This window comes from Indicator indicator, chromosome 1 (genome assembly GCF_027791375.1).
Source record: "Indicator indicator isolate 239-I01 chromosome 1, UM_Iind_1.1, whole genome shotgun sequence".
In the NCBI taxonomy this organism is placed as follows: Eukaryota; Metazoa; Chordata; class Aves; order Piciformes; family Indicatoridae; genus Indicator; species Indicator indicator.
In genome coordinates this window covers 70,052,390-70,080,382 of record NC_072010.1, presented here as the reverse complement: position 1 = coordinate 70,080,382, position 27,993 = coordinate 70,052,390, and the positions used below count along the sequence as shown (strand labels likewise).

Sequence of the window (27,993 nt, the reverse complement as noted above, 5' to 3'; positions counted from 1 at the left end):
CAACACAAAAGGAATTATCCCCAACCTCCAAACACATTGCCAGTTCTTGGCACCACATGCAGTTCTTATAATTGCATTCTCCAGTCCATCACCTAAGTGATTAACAGAAACAATAAAATGAGACTTACAAAGTCCTCATCTCACATGAGAAGGAAGTTGGATGTGGTATGTTTTAAAACATACTGGGGAGCTGGGGTTGTTTAGCCTGGTGTAAGAGGAGGCTCATGGGTGACCTCATTGCTGTCTACAACTACCTGAAGGGAGGTTGTAGGCAGGTGGGGGTTGGTCTCTTCTCCCAGGCAACCAGCAGCAGAACAAGAGGACACAGTCTCAAGTTGTGCCAGGGGAGGTATAGGCTGAATATTAGGAGGAAGTTCTTCACAGAGAGGGTGATTGCCCATTGGAATGGGCTGCCCAGGGAGGTGGTGGAGTCGCCATTCCTGGAGACGTTTAAGAGAAGACTGGATGAGGCACTTAGTGCCATGGTCTAGTTGATTGCTTAGGGCTGGGTGATAGGTTGGACTGGATTATCTTGGAGGTTTCTTCCAACCTGGCTGATTTTATGATTCTATGAAAACAGTGGGATGCAGCACTGGTTGGCTTCTTAGCTAAATACATGGCCAGATATTATACTCATCTATTTAAAATGGAGACCTGGATTTGGAGACCAGTAATACGTATGAGAAAATGCTAAATGCTCTCCTCTCTGGAGAGGTCCCAGAAGACTGGAAACTGGCCAATGTGACACCCATCCACAAGAAGGGACGAACAGAAGAACCTGGGAACTACAGGCCTGTCAGCCTGACCTCAGTGCCAGGGAAAATCATGGAGCAGATTGTCTTGGGGGCAATCACTGCACACCTGAAGGATAGCCAAGGAATCAGGCCCAGCCAACATGGATTTAGGAAGGGCAGGTCCTGCCTCACCAACCTGATCTCCTTCTATGATCAGGTGACTGCCTGGTGGACGTGGGAAAGGCTGTGGATGTAGTCTACCTGGACTTCAGCAAGGCCTTTGACACTGTCCCCCACAGCAAACTCCTGGCCAAGCTGTCAGCTTGTGGCTTGGACAGCAGCACTCTGTGCTGGGTTAGGAACTGGCTGGAGGGCCGAGCCCAGAGCGTGGTGGTGAATGGTGCCACATCCAGCTGGCAGCCTGTCACTAGTGGTGTCCTCCAGGGATCAGTGCTGGGCCCCATCCTGTTCAATATCTTTATTGATGATCTGGATGAGGGGATTGAGTCCATCATCAGTAAATTTGCAGATGACACCAAGCTGGGAGCAGGTGTTGATCTGTTAGAAGGTAGAAGGGCTCTGCAGAGGGACCTTGACAGGCTGGACAGATGGGCAGAGTCCAACATGATGGCATTCAACAAGTCCAAGTGCCGGGTGCTGCACTTTGGCCACAACAACCCCATGCAGAGCTACAGGCTGGGGTCAGAGTGGCTGGAGAGCAGCCAGGTGGAAAGGGACCTGGGGGTACTGGTTGACAGGCGCCTGAACATGAGCCAGCAGTGTGCCCAGGTGGCCAAGAGAGCCAATGGCATCCTGGCCTGCATCAGGCATAGTTTGGCCAGCAGGAGCAGGGAGGTCATTGTACCCCTGTACACAGCACTGGTTAGGCCGCACCTTGAGTACTGTGTCCAGTTCTGGGCCCCTCAGTTTAGGAAAGATGGTGAATTGCTGGAGCATGTCCAGAGAAGGGCAATGAGGCTGGTGAGAGGCCTTGAGCACAAGCCCTATGAGGAGAGGCTGAGGGAGCTGGGACTGTTTAGCCTGGAGAAGAGGAGGCTCAGGGGAGACCTCATTGCTGTCTACAACTACCTGAAGGGAGGTTGTAGCCAGGAGGGGGTTGGTCTCTTCTCCCAGGCAACCAGCACCAGAACAAGAGGACACAGTCTCAAGCTGCGCCAGGGGAGGTTTAGGCTGGAGGTGAGGAGAAAGTTCTTCACAGAGAGAGTGGTTGGCCATTGGAATGTGCTGCCCAGGGAGGTGGTGGAGTCACCATCCCTGGAGGTGTTCAAGAGGGGATTGGACGTGGCACTTGGTGCCATGGTTTAGATAGGCATGAGGTGTAGGGTGACAGGTTGGACTCGATGATCCTTGAGGTCTCTTCCAACCTTCTTGATTCTTGATTCTTGATTCTTAAATGCAAGAAAAAGACACAAAACCTCATCCAGCTACAAAGCGTAGAAAATTTTCTGTGCTCACTGAAAACAGTGCATCAGCTTCAGTGTGCTGTGCTCGAAACAGCTGAATTAAAGGCAGTAAGATCACAGAACTGTCAGGGCTGGAAGGAACCTCAAGGATCATCTACTTCCAACCCTCCTGACAAGGGCAGGGACACCCTCCAATAGATCTGGTTGCCCAGATCCACGTCCAGCCTGGCCTTAAAACCATCCAGGATTGGGGCTTCCACCACCTCCCTGGGTAACCTGTTCCAGTGTCTCACCACCCTTATGGTAAGGAACTTCTTCCTAACAGCTAATCTAAATCTACCCTTCTCTAGCTTGGATCCATTCCCCCTCCTCCTATCACTACCTGACACCCTAAAAAGTCCCTCCCCAACTTTCTTGTAGGCTCCCTTCAGATACTGGAAGGCCACAATAAGGCCTTCTCAGAGCCTTCTCTTCTCTAGACTGAACATCCCCAACTCTCTCAGCCTGTCCTCACAGGAGAGGTGCTCCAGCCCTCTGATCATCCTGGTGGCCCTTCTCTGGACACCTTCCAGCACATCCATATCTTTCTTGTAATAGGCTCCAGAACTGGACACAGTACTCCAGGTGGGGTCTCACCAGAGTGGTGTAGAGTGGGATAATCTCCTCCCTTGACCTGCTGGCCAGACTTCTCCTGATGCAGCCCAGGATCTGGTTGGCTTTCTGGGCTGCAAGTGCACACTGACAGCTCGTACTGAGCTTCTCATCCATCAGCACCCCCAAGTCTTTTCTTCAGGGCTGCTGTCAAGCCAGTCACTGCCCAGCCTATATGGTGCTGGGATTGCCCTGACCCAGATGCAGGACCCTGCACTTGGTCTTGTTGAAGATAGCATCAAATGATGCACAACAAAAATAGGGTTTAACTTTCACATTTCAAAAGTCTTAAGACATTACAAGAAAGAAAATTAAGAAATTTAAGAAATGCTGTGTATGTTTTCCCCTGGTGAGAGATTTAGAAAGATTTCTTTTTCATTTCACTAAAGTCATGGAAAGAAGTCAACTAACAGTAAGTGCTGCCAAAAGAGAACACTTAATGAACATTTGATTTGTGAAGTGCTTTTACATTTTGTTTGGGGTTTTTGCAGAAAAAATGCATGAAAGCACAGAAGTAACTGCAAAACTTTGTTTTTACTTCTTAGCCTGTGCAGAATTAATTCCTTTTTCTGTTCCTGAATAACTGACCAAAAAACCAATTCCTCTTCTCACTGTTTACTTCTGCTTGCAATTTCCATTTTGCTTACCAGCTATTAAAAAGTTTCTTCCTTCAACTGTGCAAAAAAAAAAAAAAAATCACCTCCTTTGGCTGAACTACCCATCACTAAAATATTAATTAAGGACAATGAGGAGGAGCCAGAACTAGGAATCAAAGAAAAGACAAAAAGAATGTTGTCATCAAGATACCTGCCAGAATAAAGTCTAAATACCCTGTCCCCCACTTCCAAGAGCTTCACAAGGGCACAAGAACCTCATGCCTAAATCACCCTAAACCAAAGTTGTGGTTGACAGAGGGTACCATCTTGTCCCCCCTCTGCCAGAAAAGTCTGTGGTGGGGTTGCCCCAAAAGGAGCATAAGGACAACAGAGGGAAATCAAAGCAGGTACTGCTGAAGTCCAGCAACTACCCACTGTGGGTCCCATGTCTGTGTTTGGGTCTTGCCCCAACCTTCAGCAAGGCTATGCACCACTGCTGCAAGCCAAGCAGCAGTCCCTTTGTTCACCTTGTTAGTTTTCTCCTGCCAAACATGGAGCAGTACCCTTGTTTGTCAGGATCCCAGGGCTGTAGTTTAGTACCCCTACTTCTGCTGTGGTTTAGCTGCACATGGAAGTTGATGCTTAAGTGATGAAAAAGAGAAACTAACAGAGGCAGAGAGAAGGTTAAAAAGGAATTACTAAGAATGCACTTGAAGGAGCATGAAAATATTCCACACTAATAGACACATCCAGGCCTAATTTGATAATTTGGTTGAAATGGAAATAGCATGAAAATTACTAAAACTAGAGGAAATTTTTTTTCCACTGTGGGTTGCCTCATACTCATTTAGTGTAACTTTCAAATCATAACACTTATATTTATGCTTCTCACTGAAGCATCAAAAAATAAACAACCTAAAAATCCCTGAACAGAAAAAAGAAAAAAACAACCAAACAAGAAACATCACACAGCACACTGATTTTCAAACATGCTTTGAAAAATACCTAGCCCAGGAGCAAGTACCTTTCTAACACCTTGTTTCTTAACAGTCTATGTCCTAACAGCTTGTTTCATGGAAGGGTCTCTTATAAAATAAGGTTTGTTTATAAAATAAAAGGTTCTCTGCCTCTCAGGTACATATAAATTATATGAAGAGTCTCTGGCAAACATGCCAATGCATTAGAATGCTTTCAGTTAGGATGCAGCAGATCTCTTCCATATCACAGGTAACAGCAAGACAGAGCAGTTATGCTGCAGAACAGACAAAAATTAAAAGGAAACAGAAGCAGAGGGAGGGAAAGAGAAGAACTGCTACACTGGTTTCCTTCCCAAAATTCCCACCTTTTCTTTTTTCCTTTTCACTCTATATGGGACAAGATCTTTGGGAGGAACTTGTAATTCAGAGTACCTCTTTCCCTTTAACAAAACGCTTCACCAACTTCTCATTTGCTTTTTGATCTCCCAAGATGCAGAAGTGTTTTAGAAAAAGTAATTCACTATACAGTAATGGCACTACAGAAAGCTCCAGATGTAGGTTTGAGAAGCCTTCTGCTGAGTACCACAGGCTCCTCAAAAAGTACAAGTATCTTCATGCAGAAAGAATATTCCGAGACTAAAATTCATATGCAAGTTTCAGGTGTAACATTTACTTCTAAAAATATGGATGAAAACACAGAAGTGGATAAACACGCATCTTCCAAAATTATATGCTTCTCCTCAGTAAATTTGACCACTTTATCTGTAAGCTGGATTTCAGGTACAGTAAACATCTATCTGTATTTTTTTCAGCTATAAAACAAATCTGGAAAATTCACTATAAAAACTGTATTTTACTTGGAATATTTTATTTCATTGAAAAAATCTACTTTGGTACATATTTTGTTGCTTCAATATTGAAAGCTGGAATACCTCCAAGTAAAACAAGACTGTTGTACTTCTAATTGCTAATCCATTTTTATCAAATGTATATGCATACTATGGATACAACACCACAAATAAGAAGTAGCAAGGAATCATGTCAAAGTCTGCATCAGGTAGGGAGCGTATCCCCTTGACAGAGGTCAATCTGTAAGCAAATGGGATGTAATCAGGGCAATGAACTTGTTGAGTGTTTCTTTACAGGAAAAAAAAAAAAATCCAGGACATTTTATAATGACCAGGCTCTCAAATGAACTATCGCAAGTGCATCACTCTTCGTCTTTAAAGACATGGCTCTTTTCACACACAGAGAAAGAAAAAAGATCCTATTACAAGTTACCCTCTGTCACAGTCATAACTAATGTAGAAAAAGAACATGTTTACAGTAAGTTAATCTAACACCAATTTCTACTAAACATACTGTATCTTTCAAACTAAAGAATGCAGGTTTCTTTCCCAGATGGGTGTTAATTATCCACACGGTATCTCAAAAATTCTTTTAAGTTGCTGGAGACTGGGCAGAGAGTGATTAAAGCTGAATTCAAACTAAGAACTAGAGCTAAAAAAGTGTACTATTTCCATCCTTTAGGACAATAGTGAAGAAATAGTCCAATGCACTAACAATTAACGACTGCCTCAACAGCATATGAATTAAGGTACCTTCTACATAAAGCAAGATCCTTTCTGCTAAAGTCCACTATATTTTAAAGGCCTTAAAGGGGAATTTTTCAGAACTACTCAAATGCCTTCCCATAAAAGGGGTGGTCATTTCAGTAGCTAAGCCATGCTGCAAGGCAGAGGGACTTGGACTCATCACTTAGGAGTCTGGGACAAATAAATTAATATAATCCTCAAAAGATAAAACATGAAAGCAAAAGGCCTAAGATGCTATTGCTCTTTTGGAAAAATAAAAATAAAAAAATAATTTAAAAAATACTCAAATGTAAGGCTAAGAGACAAGGCAGCCTGCAGTACCACAATAATGATCGATGTTACCCTTGTAGCTTTACTTTGTTTTTAAATAAGACATCTGGTGACCACAGCCATGGTCTTTTACTTAACATAAACTCATAAAATCATTGCAAAGCACGAAGTGAAGTTTGATATACTTCAAAGATCAATAACATGCAGTATTTGCAATTAGTTGATAAGAAATTATTTTAAAATAAATACTCTTAAAACCTGGGGAGCAGAAGGCCAGATGCACGCAAGGAGATACTTCATCCCACCCATGTGCCGCAGCCCTGAACCTCCCAAATCAAGCAGTTATGCTACCTTTTCCCAGGACCAAAGTGGTCACAGAAAAGACAGTCCAGCCTGTGTCTCCAGCATCCCGGGGAACAACTGCACAAGTAAACCAACCACTGCAGAAGACTGAGCAGAGAGAAAACTGTCCTTTCACTTCTCTTTGGTCTACTCCGAAAAAAAAAACCTTGAGATTCCCCTTGCACCTGAGACCAGCTCAGCTGGACAGATGTGGAACAAGGACTGCCTCAAGAATATATGCCAAATCAAGTCCTTCTGAGAAAACAAGCAAAGGACCACCACAGTGTCTGGACCCAAATCAGTTTGCCAAGATGCTCAGCTCTTCCAAAGTCTCTCAGCCACAGGCATCTGAGCATTTCCAAAGGCAGGGAAGTGGTGGCATCCCATGGTTTCCAGGGACTGCAAATGCTCTGCAGGGCAATGCAGAAGAGCAGTTGGTGGCTACGCTCACTCGTATCATACCAACACCCTATTTTAAATACTCAATACTCTTTTTTCTTCAGACATACTAAGTTATTTTTGTAAGACAAAACCACCAAATTGAGGGATTTATAATTGCAGCCACAGCCCAACATCCTGCCAGGGTCTTACTCCAGTCCAAACCCATGAAGCATATAAAGCTTCTGGATTCATCCTTGAGAGCTCACTGCTTCTTTCCCCTGCTGCTCCCTACTTCTGTTCCTCCATCAGAAAGCTGAGGTCTGAAAGAAAAACAATCCCAGGAAGAAAAAGCAGCAATCTGACAAAACCAATACTTTACCCAAAAGGTCTTTCTGGGAAACAGAAGGAGTTATCAGTACAGGTTGCTTGTCAGTGGATGTAGTTTTGCAAGGAGGGTTTAAGAGCTGCAAGAGGTGCTTGAAACTGCTCAGGTATGCAAACTGGGAGAAAAGAGCAAATCAAACAATTCAGAATATCATAAAGTTGGGAATCCTGAAATTGAACTAGCAGCCTCAACAAAACATAATTAATCTCAGCTCTTTGAGGCAGAGCAGCACTCCATACCCTGAAACCTAATTAAACTTCTTCCTGTAGTTTCCTCCATCTCTGAATTGTTTGCAAACAATTAGAGTCTCACAATAGCCATGGCGGGCAGCAATTAGCTTCAGTAGAGGAGGCAGGCAAACTGGTTGAACCAGCAGCCCACCACCAGGCAGCAGAACACAGGGAGGGACAGGTGGATGTCCCTGCCTCCCAGCCCCACACTGCCCCTGTGCTTCAGCTGGAAGAGAAAAGTGGTTTTCACATGGACCAGGAAAAGCTCAGCCTGCCAAAAGGGCACTCCTCAGGTGGTGGCAAATAGCAACTCTCCCTAGGAGCAATGTCCTTGCTAAGAGTGGGATGGGGCCTGGCTTCCACCTGGCCTCATAGCACAGCAGCCCTAACCGCTGGTCACAACCCTGTGGCTGGCCCAAGGCAAGACTCGGAGTTAAGATACAAGAACCACTGTTGCCTTTATCTTCACCTCCTACAGCCCAGCCCGAGAGCACTACTCATCCCAAAGGGAACAGTCGTTACAGGCTAGGGTGGCAGCTTTTGAGCCACATCAAAGTAGGATACAGGCCAGGACAGTAGGCATAAAGTTACTATTGGTCAGTGGTGAACCCCAGCACAAATGTCGGGAGACATTTCTAGGCCTCTCATACCATCTTGATTTATTCTCTAAATGTCAAAAATTCAGTTGTTTAACAGATTATTTCACTCAGACTGCCCTAAAATCTACCTTTTGGCTGGATAAGAACACTGTCAGTTACACAAGGCCACTAACAGCAGCCACTCAGAGTCTTGGCTTTGTGTCAGCCACACCACCTTTGCTGAATTCTGTACAATTGTATATACAGGTTTTGATACAATACAGCACCCATGACAGAATATTTCTTTTCAGGGTTCTTCCATCAGAAAAGAAAGTCATGGAACTTATTTGGGCAAGTATTTGCCAAATAGGATTAAGGAGGACTCCTCCAAGGGCTGTAGGAAGACTGTTTCCTTTGTAATGATAAGTGCTCACCACATTTGAAGATAAGCAAAGACATTAGATTTCTCCGTAAAGACCTAGTGCTCCAAGCATTAATCCACCCAGGGAAATACTAGCATTGAAGCCCTTACATTGCTTCCAGCACAAGCTTTGCCATATCAAACATTGCCACCAAGTAAACTGATTTCTGTTGTTGTTTTTTTTTTCAATCTAGCATGTAGAAACAAATTGAAACAAATCATTTAATCATTATTTCTCAGTCACAGCACTCCAAGGAGGCTGGATGTGAAAAATGAGGGGACAATGGACATTTCACTGCAGAGATTGGTGTCCCATAGCTCCCATGATTCCTGCACCTCTGGGTGTGATGCTCCAGTATTGGACCACCATGTGAGGAGCAAAAGACCACTCTGGGAAAAGCGAGCCAAACTGTGCACCCACCCTCCCAGGATGGTGGAAAGAGCACCGCAGTCCTGGGGCACTGGTTATTTCTCCTCAACCTGCTTCCCCATGGGCCACTTCCCCAGGCAGGCATGCTGTTTCAATAGGGCTCTCACAGCTGCTTATCTCAGTCCTCTGCACCAGTCCAGGTCAGGCCAAGTCTATTTTTAAAGCATTGAAGGCCACAGAACCAAGTGCTTCAATTCTCATGTTACAAGTGAAAATAACTTGAAACTAGTTTCCACCTGAAAACAGATGAGAAGGTGGAACACATAAACTGCTGCTGCTGTCCTGCAAATTACCTAGACAGGGGGCACTACCTGGGACAATGTTAAAAAAGTCTCATTTTTGGTGGATGCTGTAAATAATGCTAAAGAGCCCTACCTAGTGTTACCTAAAGTCTGCCAGCACAGACATGCTCTATTATTTTATATTTTTTTTTTTTGCTATAAGGGTGGTGAGACACTGGAACAGGTTGCCCAGATGTGGATGCCCCATCCCTGGGCATGTTCGAGTCTAGGCTGGACAAGTCTTTCGGTAACCTACCTAGTGACAGATGTCCCTGTTTATGCAAGGAGGGTTGGACTGGATGATCTTTGAAGGGCCCTTCCAACTCAAACCATTCTGTGATTTTCCTGCCTTTTCCCATGCCATTTGGCCTCCACAGTTTGGAAGCATGCATTCTCCTTAAAATTACAGTAAAATACAGAGGGAAAAAAATAAAAGAGGAAAAAAACCTGCCGATCTGAATTCCAGTTGTGGGCTAGGCTAGATAACATTTTGATGAGAGTCCAAGCTCTCAGTAAAGTATTTGTATTTTCCCCCTCCTTGTGCAAGGCTTCAGAGTGAGCACTTCCTTAGGAAAACAAACCCATGAATACAGACAGTGAGCATACCAAGCTCTTTTATTAACACCACTGTTGTGGTGTCTTCCCCTCCTCAACCTGCTGCATTTTAAAGAAAAGCTTTTTTGTTTGGTTTTTTTTGTATTTTTAGTTAGTGCTCAGATTGAGTCTTTTAGCAACTCATTTTGGTGTCTTCGATATGTTTTAAAACGAAATCGCAACCTCTTTTGAAGACTATGTTGGGACAGATATTTTAATATTCTATTCATGTGACCTTTTATCCCTCCAAAAAGTTTCAAAAAAAAAAAAGCTTATGCAGATATCCATTTGCATTCCCTACTAAAAATCCAAGTCTTTACCGTATTTTTGAAGCTCTTCTGCTACAATACAATGAACAGAGGCAATCTAGATGGATTCCCCATCTGAGCCATAGGAACTCTCAACCTCTGTGGTCCCCTCACTGCCCTTCTCTGAAATAGACTCTCTTAAGAAATTATTTACCCAGACCTTGGGAGATGGGCAAGGCTACTAAAAGCTGATGTATTTATGATGATTACAGCACTGTTTAAACTGTAAAGTATGACAAAGCAGCAAAAGATCTTTTGCTGTTTCAATTTCCAGAAAAAGGACACACAGGTTATCAATACCCATTTTCTGGATGTATTAAAAATTAAAACACAGGCAAGGGGAAAATAAGAGAGTTCTTATCATATAACTTAGTCAGATCTCCATTCATAGCTAAGAGGCGCTCTATAGATCAATTTGAAAGCTATCGCCATCCAAGAATTTTATTTAGAAGAAAAAATAAAATGCTAACATGGGAGTTTACGGCAATTGCTGGCATATAGCTCAAGGAATTTTATTTATCATACCTACCACATTTACTCTTATTAAAGGAATAATAAGGCTCAGATTCATACACAAAATATGCTTTATTTTGCCAGTGTATTATCTTTAAATATTTAAAGTTGTGAACTCTGAAGTTTTATATGAGCTGAAGGAGAAATTAATTCCTTTTCAGAATGTTCATCCTCTGCGAATTGAAAGAATAAAAGACCACATCCAGCTTGGAAAGTGCATTGAGCTGGAAAATGGGGGCTGGAAGGACAGCAGGAGGAAATATCATACCTAAATTAAAAGCATGGGTAAAACAGAAACAAAACTGCTTTTACTGATCTACTTCAAGCAAAAAAGTTAAAGAGATGTGTCACAAAAAAAGAAAGTCAAAAAGCTGCTTGAAACAAGAAAGCTTTACTTGACCTTATTTATAAAAGGAAAAAACTCACAAGTATTTAAAAGAATTCTAAGTGGGTTTTTATATACTAAGAGCGTACAATGCGAAGTACTGCATAAGCAGCAACTGCAAAGCTAGCCACTTCGGAAGAGTGAAAAACTACCCTCAGTCCACTGCTCATGATGAAATTGTTCCCAACACCTCCCAGAATGTCAAACTGCACAAAACTAATCTAATCAAACAGGAAGGTGAATGAAGCTTTCAACATCCCCTAATAAAAATGAAAAGCCTAAACAATCTCACACTATTCTACCACAAGGGATTTGACAGTATTTTTGAATACTGATACCATCTCAGGCTTATTATTAACATGTAACCTCAGAACCAAAGATATCAGCAAGTACCAAATCCAACCACCTTTGACCTGTGGATCATGGCTATATCACAAGCCTTTTTGTATGGATAGCTAAAGAGGTCTCCAACTAGGCAAAAAAAGCTCCAGAACCAACATCAATTTCTGAGATCAAATAATTCTTAACCATCTATAATTTTAAATTAGTTTCAAAATTAGTTATTAGTTTAAAAATTATAATTCAGTTTCTGCAAAGTATTTCTAAAACATTATCAATTTCTTCCCTAAGACTCTGATCCAACAGAGCTCTCAAGCAGGGATCCAGGAGAAGTAGCAAGTTAAGCATTTACTTGAAAAGCCTACCCCTCACGAAAACAGAAACCAAAATGATACTGCTCAGGTAATGAAGAGTTAAACGCAGCCTCCATCAGTTTTTAGTACCGCTGCTTGCAAGCCCAGCTTGCACTTGGTAACCGCCCTAGGACTCAAATTAAATAACAGTAGTAAATAGATTCACTCTCTTACAAACATCTGCTCTGAGTCTGACCGGAACACAGTACTCAAAGAAAGAAACGTAGATATGGAAGAAAAGCGCTTTTGTTTGAGAGATCTTCTCTAGGCTATCCTTCAGGAATTAGATCCACACAAAATACACCCTCCAGCTGTGCTAACTTACTCTTTCATAATGGATAACATGACCTGATAAGGAGAAAAAAGTGTCCTGGAGGAAAAAAAGGCATGCAAATATGAGAACAGGGCCATAAAAGAGATGTTCTCACATAGGTTCAGTGCAAATTCCATGTTGCAGTAACATGCAAATGGGCAGCTCAGGCACCACACTCCTTCACCCTGTTTAAAACAAATGATGTCATGAGTGGTCTGTCACCCCATCTACAGCCTACATACGAAATGGGGGTTGTTTCTGCTGATCCCACACAGGTCCAACACAGTCTGAGGATGCACAACCTCCTCCCCCTCACCAGAGCTGCTATGAGATCCTCTTTTACCACAGCACCTGCTTTCATGTACAGGATTTTCACATCTCTGAACTTCTCCCTTTCCATCAAACTTAACTGTGATTTGCATGGGATACTGAAGAGAAAACAGACATGGATATCGTTCTCAGTTAAGCTTTGCTTCCCCAATAACACAAACAAAATCTTCTAACTTATGGCTCTACATTTTGGTAGACCATACTCTGAAATATGGTAATGCTTAACTGCCCTGGTATCTGTCAGTTTGGAACAGGCAGGTACTAATAAAGTGTCTCTACAGTCATGTAAAGCAAGAAATCAGCAGGCAAGCTTTACACTGAAAGCAAGCAGTTACTGGCAAAACCCAACCATTTCTCAGTTCAGGTCTCCATTTCACTTGTCCCAGGTAAAAACTATGAAAAAAATTTAAGCTAATTCACCAACACTTGCTTTTTGGTTATAGGATTTTAATTTCTAATCCCTTTTAAATACAAACATTTCCAAATGGTTTAAGAGACCGTCAGAATTTACGGTTCCCTTGGAAAACATCTGAGTCAGGAGTGGCTTTCCTTTGCCAGAGAGAAGAGATTTATGCAAGCCCATGCACTGTAGATTCAGCAAAATGATTCACCTGAAACTTACCCAGGGAGAAAAGCAGTTTTTTTGGTTTAAGTTTGCACATTTCTGCCGTGGAAAGCTCAGGCATGAGGAGTTAACATTTGTGGATCTGAACCTCATGACTGTCCTGGACCTAACTCAAGCAGCTGTAAACATCTATTTTTAACTCTGAAAATTAATCCACATCGTCCTTACACTCATAAAAGAGTGGCCTGTGATTTCCACACAGGGGGCAGGGGAAAATATGAGGGTAAATAGTTGTTTAACTAGCTGGCAAAATTTCCATTAACCTTACCAGGGCTAGCACTTCACCAGTAGTACATTGATAACATGGGATCTACCAAACCACAAGTTTGATGCTCTTTATGACTCCACATCTATGATGAGCTCTAATCTTTTTTCATTTTTTTTAATAAATAATGTAGAAAGCAGTATTATTAAGTGTCAAGGGTCAATGGTTCAGGAGCAAAAGGTTTTAATAAAATATATATCAAATGTGGTAATACAGCTTCTTAAACTGCATAGAAAATACTGACTTTGAAAACACCTGAGCATCCTTTCAAACATATGTCACTGTTAAAAATCCTGATTTTTAAAACACACAGATCAGTTTTATCTGCTTTTAAGTAAGACCATATAAGTTCTGCTCCATTATTTTTCCAGAGTATTGGTTGTTTGAATTCAGTTGCTGATGTCTCTGAACCAAAAGTTTGGCCTGATCTCTTTACTTGGTTACTCTACAACATCAGTGCAGTCTAGTAAGTACAATGTTCTTAGTGGAGTTATTCACAGCTCTATGCTGCTGTGAGGGTAGAAGAGCATGGTCCTTCTTCGTATCTATCATTCACTATACACGCACCTGGAGTGCCACATGGAAAGAAGGTACCTCATCTACAGCCACATCAGCTGCAGTACCATACAAATACGTCAAAATTTACTTTTCCACAACGGTGAATTACCAACCCCCTCCCCGTAATCTATGTATCGTACGCATTGATACGACTCGCATTATACAAAATAGGGGTGAACTCCAGCACGGGTCGTGGCCGGTCTTGGTGGGAGGGTGATCACAGCTCAGCTCAGGTGTTCAGCAGCAGCGCCCGGGACCCCTCCACTTCTCACCATCCAGCCCAGGTGCCTCCGCCTGGTCTATGCTCACGACCCCGCGGGCTAGAAGCAGCCCAGCATGGAGAGGGGCCGCCCGCAGCGGGCTGTCTCCAGCCAACTCCACCGGCTGCGGGCACCGGCGCGGCTCCTCCGCACCACGGCTTACGGGCTCCGAGCTTGCCGTAAGTCACGTTTAAAAAAAGCCAGCGGGAGGGCAGAGAGGGGAAATAAAAATAAAACTGGCTTCGGCGGTGCTCAAGGCTACAGAAGCACGAAGCTGCTCCCGAGGCAACTCGGCGGGGTACCAGGGCCGCCAGCACGGCCCGGCCGGCAGCAGCCCCCGCACCGCCCGCGGCGGTGAAGCCGCGATGGCCCGAGCCAGCGGCGCCCCTCGTCCGCATCGCGCTATCCCCCAAGCCGTGCTGAATCGAGCCGAGCCATGCTGGCCCGGCAAGGGGCCCCGCCGCCGGCTGAACAAAGAGGCCGCTCCCGCCTCCCGCAGCCCGCCCCACTGCCGGATCTCCCCTGGCGCGACCAAGTTCCCGTGGAGCAGAAGCAGAGGCAGGGGAAACTCGCCGCCCTGCCCGGTCCGACCCGACCGGACCCCCGCCGAGACCCCCGCGCCACCAGGTACCCGTGAAGCGGCCGTCGCCGTCTCCGTGGCCCCGACGTCGCTGTAGGATGAAGTAGCCGCTGCTCTTCTGCGTGACCCATAGCTTGAGGGCGTTTTTCAGCAGTACCTCCTCCGGCTTCAGCCACATCTTCCCCGGCTCGGAGTGTCTCCTTCTCTCTGTTTTCCCCCCTCCCGCCCCCTGATCCCGGTCGCCTGACCCGTGCCGTGGAGTACCGCACCGTACCGCACCCCTGCCGCCCCGCTCACATCGCCCCCCGCGGGCTGAGCGGCGCGGCGCCGGCTCCGGCTCCCTCCGCGCGGGCCCGGCCGCCGGGGAGGGGCCAAAGGCGGAGCCTGGGTGCGAGCCGCCCTTCCCCCGGAATCGGGGGCTTTATGCAGCGGAGGCTGCCGCCTTCCGATCTGGTTCTTGCCGCCATCTGACTCGCTTCTACGGGGAGGGCTCTGGCCGCAGGGTCTGGGGGGTCCCATGCGCCAGGAGTTCTACACCCAGGAGATCGGAGTGCCCACAGCATCCCGAGGTCCTGGCGTATTCCCCCCGCCGGCCGGTGCTGGACGGCAGACGCTGTGTGCGGGGGAAGTCACCCGCCTTATTACCGCGAGTAGCGCCTGCATCAGCTCTCCAGGTCCCTCCGGCCTGTGCAAGCACCCACGGGTGGTGAGGAAATATCCACAACTTCCCTAAGCAACCCGTTTCAGTGCCTCACCACCCGTACAGTGAAGTCTCTCATCCTAATACCTAATCTGAATCTACCCTCTTTCACAGAATCAAGAAGGTTGGAAAAGACCTCAAGGATCATCAAAGTCCAGCCTGTCACCCAAGACCTCATGACCACTAAACCATATCACCAAGCGCCATGTCCAATCTGCTCTTGAACACCTCCAGGGATGGTGACTCCACCACCTCCCTGGGCAGCACATTCCAATGTCTAACAACTCTCTCTGTGAAGAACTTTCTCCTCACCTCAAGCCTAAACCCCCCCCTGGTCCAGCTTGGGACTGTGTCCTCTTGTTCTGGTGCTGGCTGCCTGGGAGAAGAGACCAACCCCCTCCTGGCTACAACCTCCCTTCAGGTAGCTGTAGACAGCAATGAGGTCACCCCTGAGCCTCCTCTTCTCCAGGCTAAACAACCCCAGCTCCTTCAGCCTCTCCTCATAGGGTTTGTGTTGGAGGCCTCTCACCAGCCTCGTTGTCCTTCTCTGGACACACTCAAGTATCTCAATATCCTTCTTAACTTGGGGCCCAGAACTGGACACAGTCTAAACCAGTTATCCCTTATCCTGTCACTACACTCCCTGATAGAGTCCCCTCTCCATCTTTCCTGCAGACCTCCTTTAAATTCTGGAAAGCTGCTACAAGGTGTCCCCAGAGCTTTCTCTTCTCCAGGCTGCACAACCCCAACTCTCTCAGCCTGCTCCCATAAGGGAGGTGCTCTTGTCCCTTCATCATTTTTGTTGCCCTCCTCTGGACTAACTTGAGCAGGTCCATGGTCATATTAAAAGTTCAGTAGCAGTGTACTAGATACTTCCACAGCCAGTATTTGAACAGGATTTGGATGATCTGAGAATCTCCTGAAATCTCCTGTAATAGTTTTATAAAGCTGGTGGTCTAGACAGGTAAATATAACCAAGGAAGACAGAAATCTAATAGATGATTAGACAAAAGGTGAGATACTGTGAGACATTATACACCTTTGTATATGTTCTCTGATATAGTGAAGATACGATTGTCCTAATTGCTTGAAGCTACTCAAGGTTAGTAGGCAGGAGAGAGAGAGCTTTAGAAGAAATCAAGGTGTACTTGAAAGAACTGAAAGAAAATGAGGTTTCTGGCATTATGCCACCCTTAACATGTGCTCTGAAATGACTGTGCTTGGGTTCTTTATGATGCTATGTGTCTTTCAGCACCAAATGGCACAAGGCTGGGAAGCTGCTGCTCAGACTATGTTAGAACACAGCATCTGGCACAAACTGCAGAGATCCTCAGCATCTGTGAGACAGAGACAGACTGCACAGGGTGCAGGGGGCAGTCACAGGGAAAACTTTACATTCCTTTCTTGCCTTTTACTGACTGCCTTCCCAGCCCTAAGCCTTTCAACTTCACATGGCTTCATCTTTTCCATTTCTCATATATATATATATAAAATAAATAAAAATATATTTTTATAAATATATAAATAAAATTTTTATTCTGGATGTCACTGAGGTACTCAGGAAGATGGATTCCTCATGTGCAAAAATGAATGATTGCTCCATGGGCAGGAAATAGGCAGCCATGGTGGTCTGGGCCTCCTGCTTGGCTGGCCTTCTGCCAAGGCTACTGAACCCTCTTATTCTACACTGTGGGAAATGAGGGGCTGTCAATGCTTGAACATACTTAGGAGACTGTGCAATGCTATAGGATAGGCTCTGAGGCTTACAGCTTCATAGTTGAAGCTGATACATGTATGGGCTGTCACCAAAACAGGTTGCCCATGCTCACCCCTCCCTCCTATAGTGAACTGCATTAATTAAACTAATCAAAACCCAACTTTTGTTTCTTTAAGCTTTTTGTATAGGTTAGCTCTTTAGTCATATTGTGACTGTAGGAAAAGTAGGGTGAAAAGGTGTGTTCTGGGCTGGGAGAAAGAAACTGGCTGATCTTTCAGGCAGGAGATTGTATAAAGATTCATTTGCATTTATCATTAATTGAGAGTCTAAAGATGGTGCTTAATTTATTTATACTTATATCAATGAATTATCTGGAAGTTGCTGGAATTTGGCTAGCATTATGCAGGTGCACAGTCCAATCATCTCCATGTTTCCATTTTTGAGTCTTTACCTTGTGTCTTTATTAGTATCTGAAAAGGCCCTAATTAATGAGCTAATTCAATTCCCAAGACACAGTTGATGAAATTCTAGATGATCCCGGGTTTGGACATAGAGGCGGCAGTGAGTGCAGAGAAATAGTGTGGAGAGTGTTAGGGAAATAATACACATTAGTGAATATAATTATGGAAATTCAAACTCCTGGCTAATACATCCAGGGAAAAATAACTAAAATATATTTATTTCAGGGGACCAAAAAAAAGCCTCTCTCTCAGAGATTAATCAACAGCTGCTGTTTTCAGTCCTTTATTTTCTGCAGCCACCACCTTTTTCCACTATAGCTTCAGCCTCCTGTAAACCAGCAGGAATCAATACCTTTTCTTTTCTTAGTGGCATGTTCTCTTGAAGCCACCTGTCCATATGGAGGTCTGCAGCCCTCTGACTGAAAACCACTGATCAGTTTGACAGCAGGGAAGGGATTTTTCAGAAAGAATTCAAGCCACAGGTCTTCAGATTCTCCATACTGATATGTGTATGGATTTTGAAAAGACCTTATCTCCCACTTACACCAAAAGAAGAGCCAGATGTGGTCACACACTTGGTCAGTTCCCAGCAGCAGCCTTAAGCCCTTGGCATACCGCTCTGGGCACAGGGTCACCCTTGAAAGGCTTTCCATGTAACATAGAATTTTATTTCCTGCATTGTGGAGACAAATCCACATCACAGACCAGGGAGAAAAGAGTCCTCCTCTGCAGAAGTCCACAGGGACCATTCGTGATATATCAGAATAATTTCAGAGTACTTCACTGCTTGAATTATGTAGATCCAGCAGACGCAGTTTAAGAAATGAACAACAGAAATTATTAAGGGTTTAAAGCTGACTTGTGAGCTCAGATTGGGTGGGACTGATAGATGTGTACCTTGGCTGAAACTGACAGCACATTTCTTGTTTGGAGCACAAAATAGCTGCTTGCAAGTACCAGTGTTTCAAATACAAAGATGATGTATTTATAGTATCTAAAAAGCAATTGGCTAAAAGCAGTGGGGTCATTGGGATTTTTTTGGTTGGTTGGTTTGGGTTTTGTTTGTTTGTTTGTGGTGGTTTTTTTTGTGGTTGTTTCGAATAGGAAAGGTTAAGCTAAATACTAAGCAAATCCTTCTGACCAGGAAGTTTTTTACTGTGCTGAATTGTGTACTGAGGGATTAGAGGCATTACAGAAATAGTATAAGATGAATCATTTTATGTAAAACAGAATTACTTACTTTGTAATGTAACTCTGTGAGCAGAAAGGTTAGGCAACCAGGGCAGATGCCTTCTGCCTCCAATGCCCAGCTAATTACTTTCTTCACTACAAGAAATCCCCCACAAGAGAGGATTTTAGAAGATGCTTTAAAAGGCTTCTCTGCACAGTTTTTCACATCAGAAACCTTCCCAGACATTGTCCTGCTGGAAAGTGGCCGTGTTTGCTTCTCACTTGCAGTCTGTTTCAAATTTGGCAGAAACAAGACGACCCAAAGGGAAATTCAGTAATTCACACGCAGCTCCCAGCTCCTGGCAGCATGCCTCCATTGAAACCACACTGCAAAGACCCCTCCTGCCAGACATCTCAGATCCCAGGTATCTGCAAAAGCAATTCCTAAGCTTAGATCTTTTATATAGATTTAAACGCAAGATATATTTGAGTTTGAAAGGATCCAGGAGATGGCAAAGTTACTCAAGATCTTCCACACAGAGAACTGCTGTGGAAATGCCTGAGTATTCTCAGCCACATCTCCAAGTAATTTAATCTTCATCGTCTTTCTTCTGTAATGACTGGATTGCAAAAGCCAGTTAGTATTTATGGGTCCACATGTTTTTGTCTTTCTGCCTGTTCTAGTAAAGCAACCAAACTGTTACAACCTGTAATTAATGCCAGAGGTTTCATTTATTATCTCTGATTAAATTAATGCCTGTGTAGCAAGGAAGATATAAGAAGATATAACATCCTATCAGGAGCAAGTGCAATTAAGCTACAGGCAACACTGTAAAAACACATTAGAGGTCTTGACTCACAGCTTTATGCAATAATAATTCATAGCTTTTTCCCCATCAACAACATTATAATGTGTTATATAATGTGCATTTGTATATTTCAGCTGGATGAACTCATTCAAGTAGTAGGTCTTTTGATGAACTATTTAGGATAGCAATGTCCAAAATGTTTCTGCTGCTGATTCCACTTCTTGTTTTACTTCCCACATTGCTCCCTGATTTCCAGTTGCAAAACTCACTTCTGCAATTTAGGACTGCCAGACCTCTTCTGGGAACCACACAGTTACTGTGACACTGAAAGGGCTATCACATTTTGGAGTGTTTAACCAACATCTCCTAAAAGGACAGCCCCTCGTTGGACATGTAATTAAAATAACGCATACATGTGGTTTAAGGCAGTAATTCTCCACCTTTTTTGTTGTTTCACTCAATTTCCACTTCTCCAAAACACTGGAGTTAAAACCAGTCTCTTAATCCTGTACTCTTACAGAGCACACTGTTGACAGGGGGGAAACCCAGGCAGGAGCATCATGACCACTTTTTCTGCAATGGACAGTGAAGGAGTGTAACCAGGACTTATCACTGCCAATTGTTTGACGTCCTCCCACCAGTGCTTAATAACACTTCTCCGCTCTGCCACAGTTGAGTCATGCTTTCTTTTCTCTCCATTTTTGGTAGGTGCAGAAGATCTCTCTGCATTACAGCTTGACCAGTCCCATTGGAAATGACCCAGGGAAGCTGAGAGGAGATGCTGTTGATGACTTCTGGTATGATGGAACGAAAAAGACACTTCTCATATTACTGCCTAGGACACCCTCCCTGTCCATCCTCCAGAGGCCTGAACCCTCATCTTAGAGACATTTTCATGCTCAAAGACATAGCTATGGATGGACTGCATCCTTTCAGGACTTCTATGTTACTTGCTTAGACATTGAAATAAAATATTTAAATTATTCCAGTATGAAAGGAGAGGAATGCTCAGCTCTGTATAAGAAACTGCATTCCAAGAATACCACTTTTTTTGGGGGGGGCAGGGGGGCATGGCATAGTCACTATAGTGTAGTGGGAATGGAGGAGCTGGCCTCCTAAAATGCATTGGCACCCTAAGAAAAATGAAGCAAGCAGCCAACGGTTTTGATACCTTTTGGAATGCAATGGATTAAACCTGGTAATACAAGATCTTGAACAACAGAGCCAATTAGCAGTGCCAAGAATAAAGGTGGCAGAATCAGAAGATACAAAGGCTCCATAACCTGTGACAAGGTGAAAAGCCCAGAGCGGAGAGGACAAAACTTCCCAAATAGAGGTTGTGACCTGACCATTTTCTAATTGCAGTTTTCTGTAAAGCAGTGGTGTTTCAGCAGCGAAAGAAAATTACTCTGATAGGAAAAAGGTATCACTGCACTAACACGCTACTGAAAGCATAGCCGCTGGCATTCATTTGTGCTAGGCAGTCTCAAAGGAAGCCTGGAGCAGCCAGTGTTAGCTGCAGCTTCCTCCAGGGCTGTTTCCTGATCCACAATCCTAATAATAATAATTCATCTTCCAGGATCAAAAAGTCTTCAGAAGTTCAGCAATAGTTAAGTTATTTAGTTAACAAACAAATACCAATCAAACAAACACCCCTCCCCCCCCCCAAAAAAAACACCAAACCCAATCCTTAGCTAAAAGTATGGACTAGGAAGGTGGCAGAATTTCCATTTTGCTTTGTTGCGTTTGGAGTCAGAGGTTCTTGCTGTTTTAAAGATTTCCTTTAGGTGTTTACCCTGATTTTCCTTTGAACAACCATCCCAAGAATATCATCTCAATCACTCAAGATTATGCTGAGACGTGGCATAGTGCTGATACTGCTAAGTAGGAACTGTGCTGCACATGCCTAGGATTGGGTTTGAACCTGCTCTCTTTGATCAGTACTGCGTTTCTGCTTCTACCTCATTGCTATATTCTGTGTGAAAGCTCTGTGACTTCTTCCTGTTCTGGCTGCTGTCTGATTTAAATCTGACACCTGTCATTTCAACAGAATTTGGAGGCTTTTCCACTACCTGTGTTTTTGCAGGTAGGCAAAGAAGACATTAGTCTTTGAAACAAACATGTCACAGAACAATTGAAATTGGGAATGCAGCATTCCAAAAAAAAAAATCACTATAAGTCTCCCTTCCTTTTATTTTTTTAAATTTTTTTTAAATTATACTGCTCTAAACTTTCCTCCATCCCCCCTCCCTTTTCTGGACTACCAATTCACATTGTTTCAAATGAGGTCCTTCACTGGTTTTCCCTCACTTTGGCAAGGCTGGTGACTACACACATGTCCATGTTTTCTTATTCTTTAAGGAATAAAATATTTGTCACACAGAGAAATGCACTCAAACCATTGGCCTAGTCTTTATGCGAGATGTAGAAAGATTTGAAAACATGCTCTGTTTTCTTTCCCGTTTGCACAGATGAAGTCTTTTACTTAGAAGTCTTTTCTTTTAATCTTTGTGTTACTTTGCCCCTTTTGTATGTGTCTTAATACCACAAAGTCTTTGTTTCCATTCTTGTCATGGTGCAATACCAACAAATTAAAATGTTTTTTACATATTTATTTCTCTCATAAACCTGTCTCTCCTTCTATTCTTTGGGAAAACAAAACAAACCAACAGAGCCTGAATTTTTGAGTGTGCAGGTTTAGACCTAGCTTTGCAGAAGCAATCAGCATGTGGTTGACAATGATGGCAACTGTGAAATCAATCCCTTTGGAGTTCTGGTGTTGAGCATCAAGGAGCACTTTTAAAAGTAGTTTCTGCTTTTGAAAACTTTGGACTTAAGCCAGAGCTTTCATCTCCTTATCTTTGAAAATGGAATACAGCTTAAATACCTCTCCAACAGCTCATGAAGCTTCATTAATGTTTATAAAACACTTGAAATTGAAAAGCACTATTACTGATTATTTATTAATTCCTGTTGTCTTATACTTTTCACATTCCTTTCACATGTCAAAGAAGGGGATTTTGCAGGGAGCAGAACCAGCAAAACCAGTAACAGCCTACAGTATCTTCTCTGCCTTCCCTTACTGCAATAGTCACTCTGTTTCCCCCTTTATATCTTCAATACCCTTTCTGCAATGTCTCCTGTCTCCCCTCCTTCCAGCATGGCTCTGGATTCCCTTACCAAGAGATCAGTACTGAGGCCAGCTGACACAGCTGCAGAGCAGCCAAGAAGTAAGAGCATAAAAACCAGTTAGACTTGAGAGACCAGAGAGTGAAAATGAGGGAAGGCTCCATCATCAAGCTTCCAGCTGATGGACTGTACATCTCCATCTCTTCCAGGCCCTTGCTCCTCCTTGTACAAGATTGTGTAAACACAGAGCTGGTTTCTCCCTTTGTTGATCAAGTAGACATTTTGAAATGCCCTGAATGTTCAGATCATAAATAAACTTCACTGAGCAAACTCATGTTTTCCTCTTGAAGCTGTTTAAGTACAGTATTGACATTTCTCTGTGTTCCTTTTGACAAGGTTATACTCACAGTAGTAAGTGTATGTGAGTCAATCCATTCATGGTACAGATTAAGCATTCTGAAGGACACAGAACAAAACTGAGGACCTTAACAAAAAAAAAAAGCCTTTTCAGAAGCATTTTCATGCTATCAAACTATCCTATAGTATTTCTCAGCCCATCTACCTTGAGCTTGTGTGAGATAAAGTCTACTCTGCCCTGGCAAGGCCTGTGGAAGCTGCAGTAACTCCTTCTGGCCAGAGGAAGGATGTTGTAAACTGAGCAGCTTGCTGGGGCATGTCATCTTCCAAAGACAAAGAACATACCTAGACATATACAGGAACATGTCCATCCCTGGAAGCACTTTGTATACCTATGTGGAGAAAGCAGCAAGCTAACAGAGGAACCAAAATCAAGCTAGTTGTGTTACTGCTTTGCCCTTTTTCATATGGGAAGCAGCCCTTGGACTAGGAACCTGATGCTTTCAGCTCTGACAGACATGGGCAGCTCTGGGAAGTTACACCTCTGCCTGCTTCTTGCTATAGGATTTACATTGGCATACATGTGGGTGTGGATACCCAAACAAACCAAACTTGCCCAAAAGCACACATTTGATTCACAGTTCTGTAAGCAAGTCCACATGATAAGTTTCGGGAGGGTGGCTAGGACTTCAAGGAATCACCAGTGTGAACTACCTAAGGAACTGTTTCACCACATGCTGTGGAAAGACTTCTTTGTCTTTCCTTAACTCCTGCTCACAGACATTCCTAGTCCAGTATTAAACTACCAAAAATAAAATACTTCTGATTCAGCATTTTCTCACTTGTGTCCTCTCCAGCTGCTCCCCGGGCATGGATCCTGATCCAGTGAAGGAGTTGTTCCTGTTTTGGCCCATGATGTTATTTCAGAAGGATGCATACAGAAGACTCTGGCCATGAAGGGCATTTCAGCAGTGGGTTTTTTTAACCCTTACTTGATGGTGATAGTTCCTGGCAGAGAAATGGTGTTGCTGGTGTAGAAGAATGGAGACAGCTGTTGTTTGCCTTAGCCCTTGCCAGATGAGGTCTCTGGTGCCACAGAATTATGAAACTGAATCAAGATCTAGAGCAGGGGTGATGAAAAGCAGCTACAGAGCTACTGCAAAGGGAAATCTGTCTTCATGGAGACATGTGAAGAGGGGGATCAGATGATGAATAGGTCATCACTGCTAACCAGGAGATGGCTGTGCCAGTCTTAGGTGCACTTTACCCACTACATTGACTGCATGCATCTGTCCTTGGTGTGATCTCTGCATGAAACACAGGAATGCTTGGCAGTCAGGAACATAGATCTGCAGATGGTGGCTTATCACAGGGAAACATTTATGGACATAAGCATGGGATGCATAGTGCATGAAACAAGGATCCTAAAGATTTCCTCTTTGGAGAAGTACTTAGTTTATTTCTAATAATATACTTACAAATAGAATGTTTCTGCTTATTACATTATCTGACCCATGTCCTGGCATGCAAAGTTATATACTGAGGTCAGATCACCCTATGGTAAAAGAAGATTTAATTATATATTAACTACTTGCAGAATGGTTTCAGTTGCTGAAGGCAAAATGGCTCAATCTTCAGACTTCTTTGGATGCCAATATGCTCTCTGCCATTTCTGTTAACACACCTTCACCACAACACACTTAACACCATTGTGTTAACACACTGCACCTTCAAGGCTTCTTCAAGGGGGTCAGTTAAGAGCACCAATCTTCTGTGATAGGCAAGGACAGCAAAAGAAATTGGGGATGCCACAGGGTCTCTTATCTCTGTACTAGAAGCACACTTGTGTGCATCACACTTTGTGTATGTGAGAGGAAGACTTTTATGCTCTCATGACTCTCCTTCTTTTCCCATGCACTCCAAGGCCAACCATGTTTAAAAAAAAATTGGATCTGTGTCCAAAATAACTAAGTACTTGCAGGACAAGAGGGAACCTTTATTGTCCCCTGCCCCAAATAGATACCTGCCTTTGTCACCTTATTGAAGAATAAAACTGTATTCTTCTTTTCTTGTCAATGGGGAAGGGAAGAAGATAATTTTATTTACATTGTTAGGCACTGCTTTGTGATATCTCTTTTATCTCATCTCCACCCATTAACCTGTTCTGAATCCCTTGCAAGACAGTAGTTTCCAGACACTCAGATACTTCAGATTTAAACTTGAAAGAATTTGGGAGACAAATAGTTCAGGAAGGGTAGGGCAATTGAAGAAAAACCATGTCACCAACACTGGATTAAACACATTTTTAGGGTACTGACTTGTTGGAATACCATAACAGAAGATGCTTCCCAGGGGTGTGACAACAGACCTTATCTCTGCTAAAAAGATGTTTAAACTTTATCCGCTCACCAGCAGATAACTTAGTCAATAGGGAAGAACTAAAGGACGCTTAGCCTCTTAAATAATCTTCCCCATTTCAAACAAACATCACAATACGGATATTAGGAAGAAATTAGCAGATGCCAGGCTAAGTCAAAGAAGCTGTCTGAAAACTAAAACTCTTTTTCCTCTTAACTGTGTGCCCTCCTCCCATAATGTGGCATTGTCCTACATATCTCCAAGGTGTTTATGCAATCCATTGCCACTTAGGGCTTAAAATACAGGTCACAGGACAATGCTGTGATGCTGAAATATAAAGGAATGTATATACCACAATGGAAATACGAACTCATGTTCACTAGGATTATAAACTTAGCTTTATCTAAAGACTATTTTGCAGAGACCTGGACCATTTTTAAGACACCACTGCAAACACAGGTAGAGTAAATAAACAATTATGCTACATACTTTCTTCTAACACAGAAATACACACATGCTGCTCAGGACCACATCTTACAGTAGAACAAGCAGATGGACACGCAGCCAAGGACAGGCTGAGTTTCTGCCTTGTCTAAGTATATTTGGTACATTTAGAAGGTAAAAGTTTCCCAACAGCAACACTGGAAAACTCAGAGATTGTCCACAACTTAATATATGGAAAAATCTGCACTCCATTTGAGGCAGCTCACGTGGTTGCAATATGGTTGTCAACTGACTGGTTAGATGCAAACCTGTCTGTGTTTCTCCAGTGTGTATTATTTTCCATGACAAGAATTACCTGGGAAGCATGTGTCTCTGTAAGGTAAGGACAGTGATAACCACTTTGCATTCATTTTCCACTGTGTTCCTTGAGCCATCACTGAGAACCTCCCCAGGACACAACTTTAACATTCAGTCCCCCAAGTGTGCTCTGACCCCTGCCTTCTACATATCCAACAACTCAACTCCTTCCCTTCCCCTGTGCCACCTCTTTCTCCTCACCCCTGAAATTACTGCCAAGTACCTAGAAAAGCCTCTCAAGAAGTACCTCTGAACTGCCACCTCAGTCCCTCTTGTTCTTCCACCTTCAGGAGACAACATGGATCATGGTAATGTTTACAGTTATGCACTCGGTGACTTGCCAGCATGTTACTGCCTACTTGCCAAATTCTACCCGTACGTACTTCTCCAGTGAGGGAACTGATGAGATGTCTCCTCTGGCCCAGCCACTGATTTTCATAAAATACATGTTCATTTAACACTTCTGAAAGAATTTTTGCCTTTCTGTCAGATCTGGCTGGAAAAGATTAATGGTGAGAAGTTGATGGGGAAAGAAAAGAGGGGAAGAGGACTGATTTGATAGACAGACAAATAGACAATGTGATTGCATCAGTCTCATTTCCTTAGGAAACTGGGCTAAAAATAAAAGGCTTTATTTGCCCCCGGGAATAAACCAGAATGTCTCTCATCTTTACAAAGCATTTTTTTCTATGTACTTATAAATAGGATGAGAGAGGAAGTTTGCACTGGATTTTGAACAAGGAATTAGAAAGAAGAGCATGAGGTATGTGAATTTCAAATCCTGGGATCCTTCTGGGTATACGAAAGCACAGCAATGAATGCAGTCTTGTACACCAATGCCACATTACCCATGTGGATACATCATTGCCTTGCAAACCAACTGCCTGTTGGGCAAATTTTCACACCACCACAGAATGAATGCACTTCTTCTGCATCAGTATTGATGATATATTTTAGACCAAATCCTTCATGCACTTTGAAGTAAGCAGACTCTCTCAGATGTAAGTGAGTGACATGGAAATTGCTATATTTGATCAGAGATTCCTGTCGGTGACCAAGATTAAGTGACCTCTAACTACTTCAGAGGAAACATTTCCCAAAAAAGGTCTCATCCATTATTAACAGAATTAGTGTAAGCTGAAGAAGCACTTACACATCACCTACATTTCTCTTTTCCTACATTAACTCTAGGTATTTTGTTGTCTTTGAAAACATTGTGTGCCTCCTTACAACCTTGGTCCTGGCAATAGTCTGCAGCAGTAAGTTCTTTTTATGCACCCTGTACATAAAATGTTTTTTGTTAACAAGAATTTACTACCTTTCAATTTCATTGAACTGGCAGTGTTGTGGAACTGGGCTTTTATAGTCATACTTAACAGACAGAACAAAGCACTCCCATATCCTCTAAAAACTTCTCATTTTTAAGAGACATGAGTGCTGACATAACCTCAATGAGTGAGCTAGGGCCAAGGGGGACTTCCCTGATAGTGGGTTGGCAGAGCAGAAGTAGTTATATTGTCCATCTCTTTTGCTTTTGCACTACCTTTTAGTTTTTGCCTCAATGGCCTATGCACATAAGCCCCTTCTTCCTAAAATATGCTAGAATTTCCATTACAGGGATACTTTGCAATCCCAGAAAATGCTGTACTGAGAACTGCCACTAGAGACAGTCCTTGTCCTAAAGAATTTGTTTAAAATGTGAAAGACCAGCACAGTATGGGGAAAATGGATGCAACACACTATTTGAAGATAAGAAAAGGAAAATATATTTTG

The 27,993-nt window shown here is 43.3% G+C and overlaps 1 protein-coding gene across 1 annotated transcript in view; it reads right to left on the bottom strand.

Annotated features, from left to right (window-relative positions):
• Positions 1-14,896, bottom strand: part of TBC1D8 (TBC1 domain family member 8) — a 52,956-nt gene extending 38,060 nt beyond the window's left edge. Inside the window, exon 1 of the mRNA XM_054400178.1 lies at positions 14,770-14,896. Coding sequence (XP_054256153.1) covers positions 14,770-14,896 — 127 coding nt within the window. The remainder of the gene's footprint in view (positions 1-14,769) is intronic.
• Between the last annotated feature and the right edge of the window lie 13,097 nt (positions 14,897-27,993).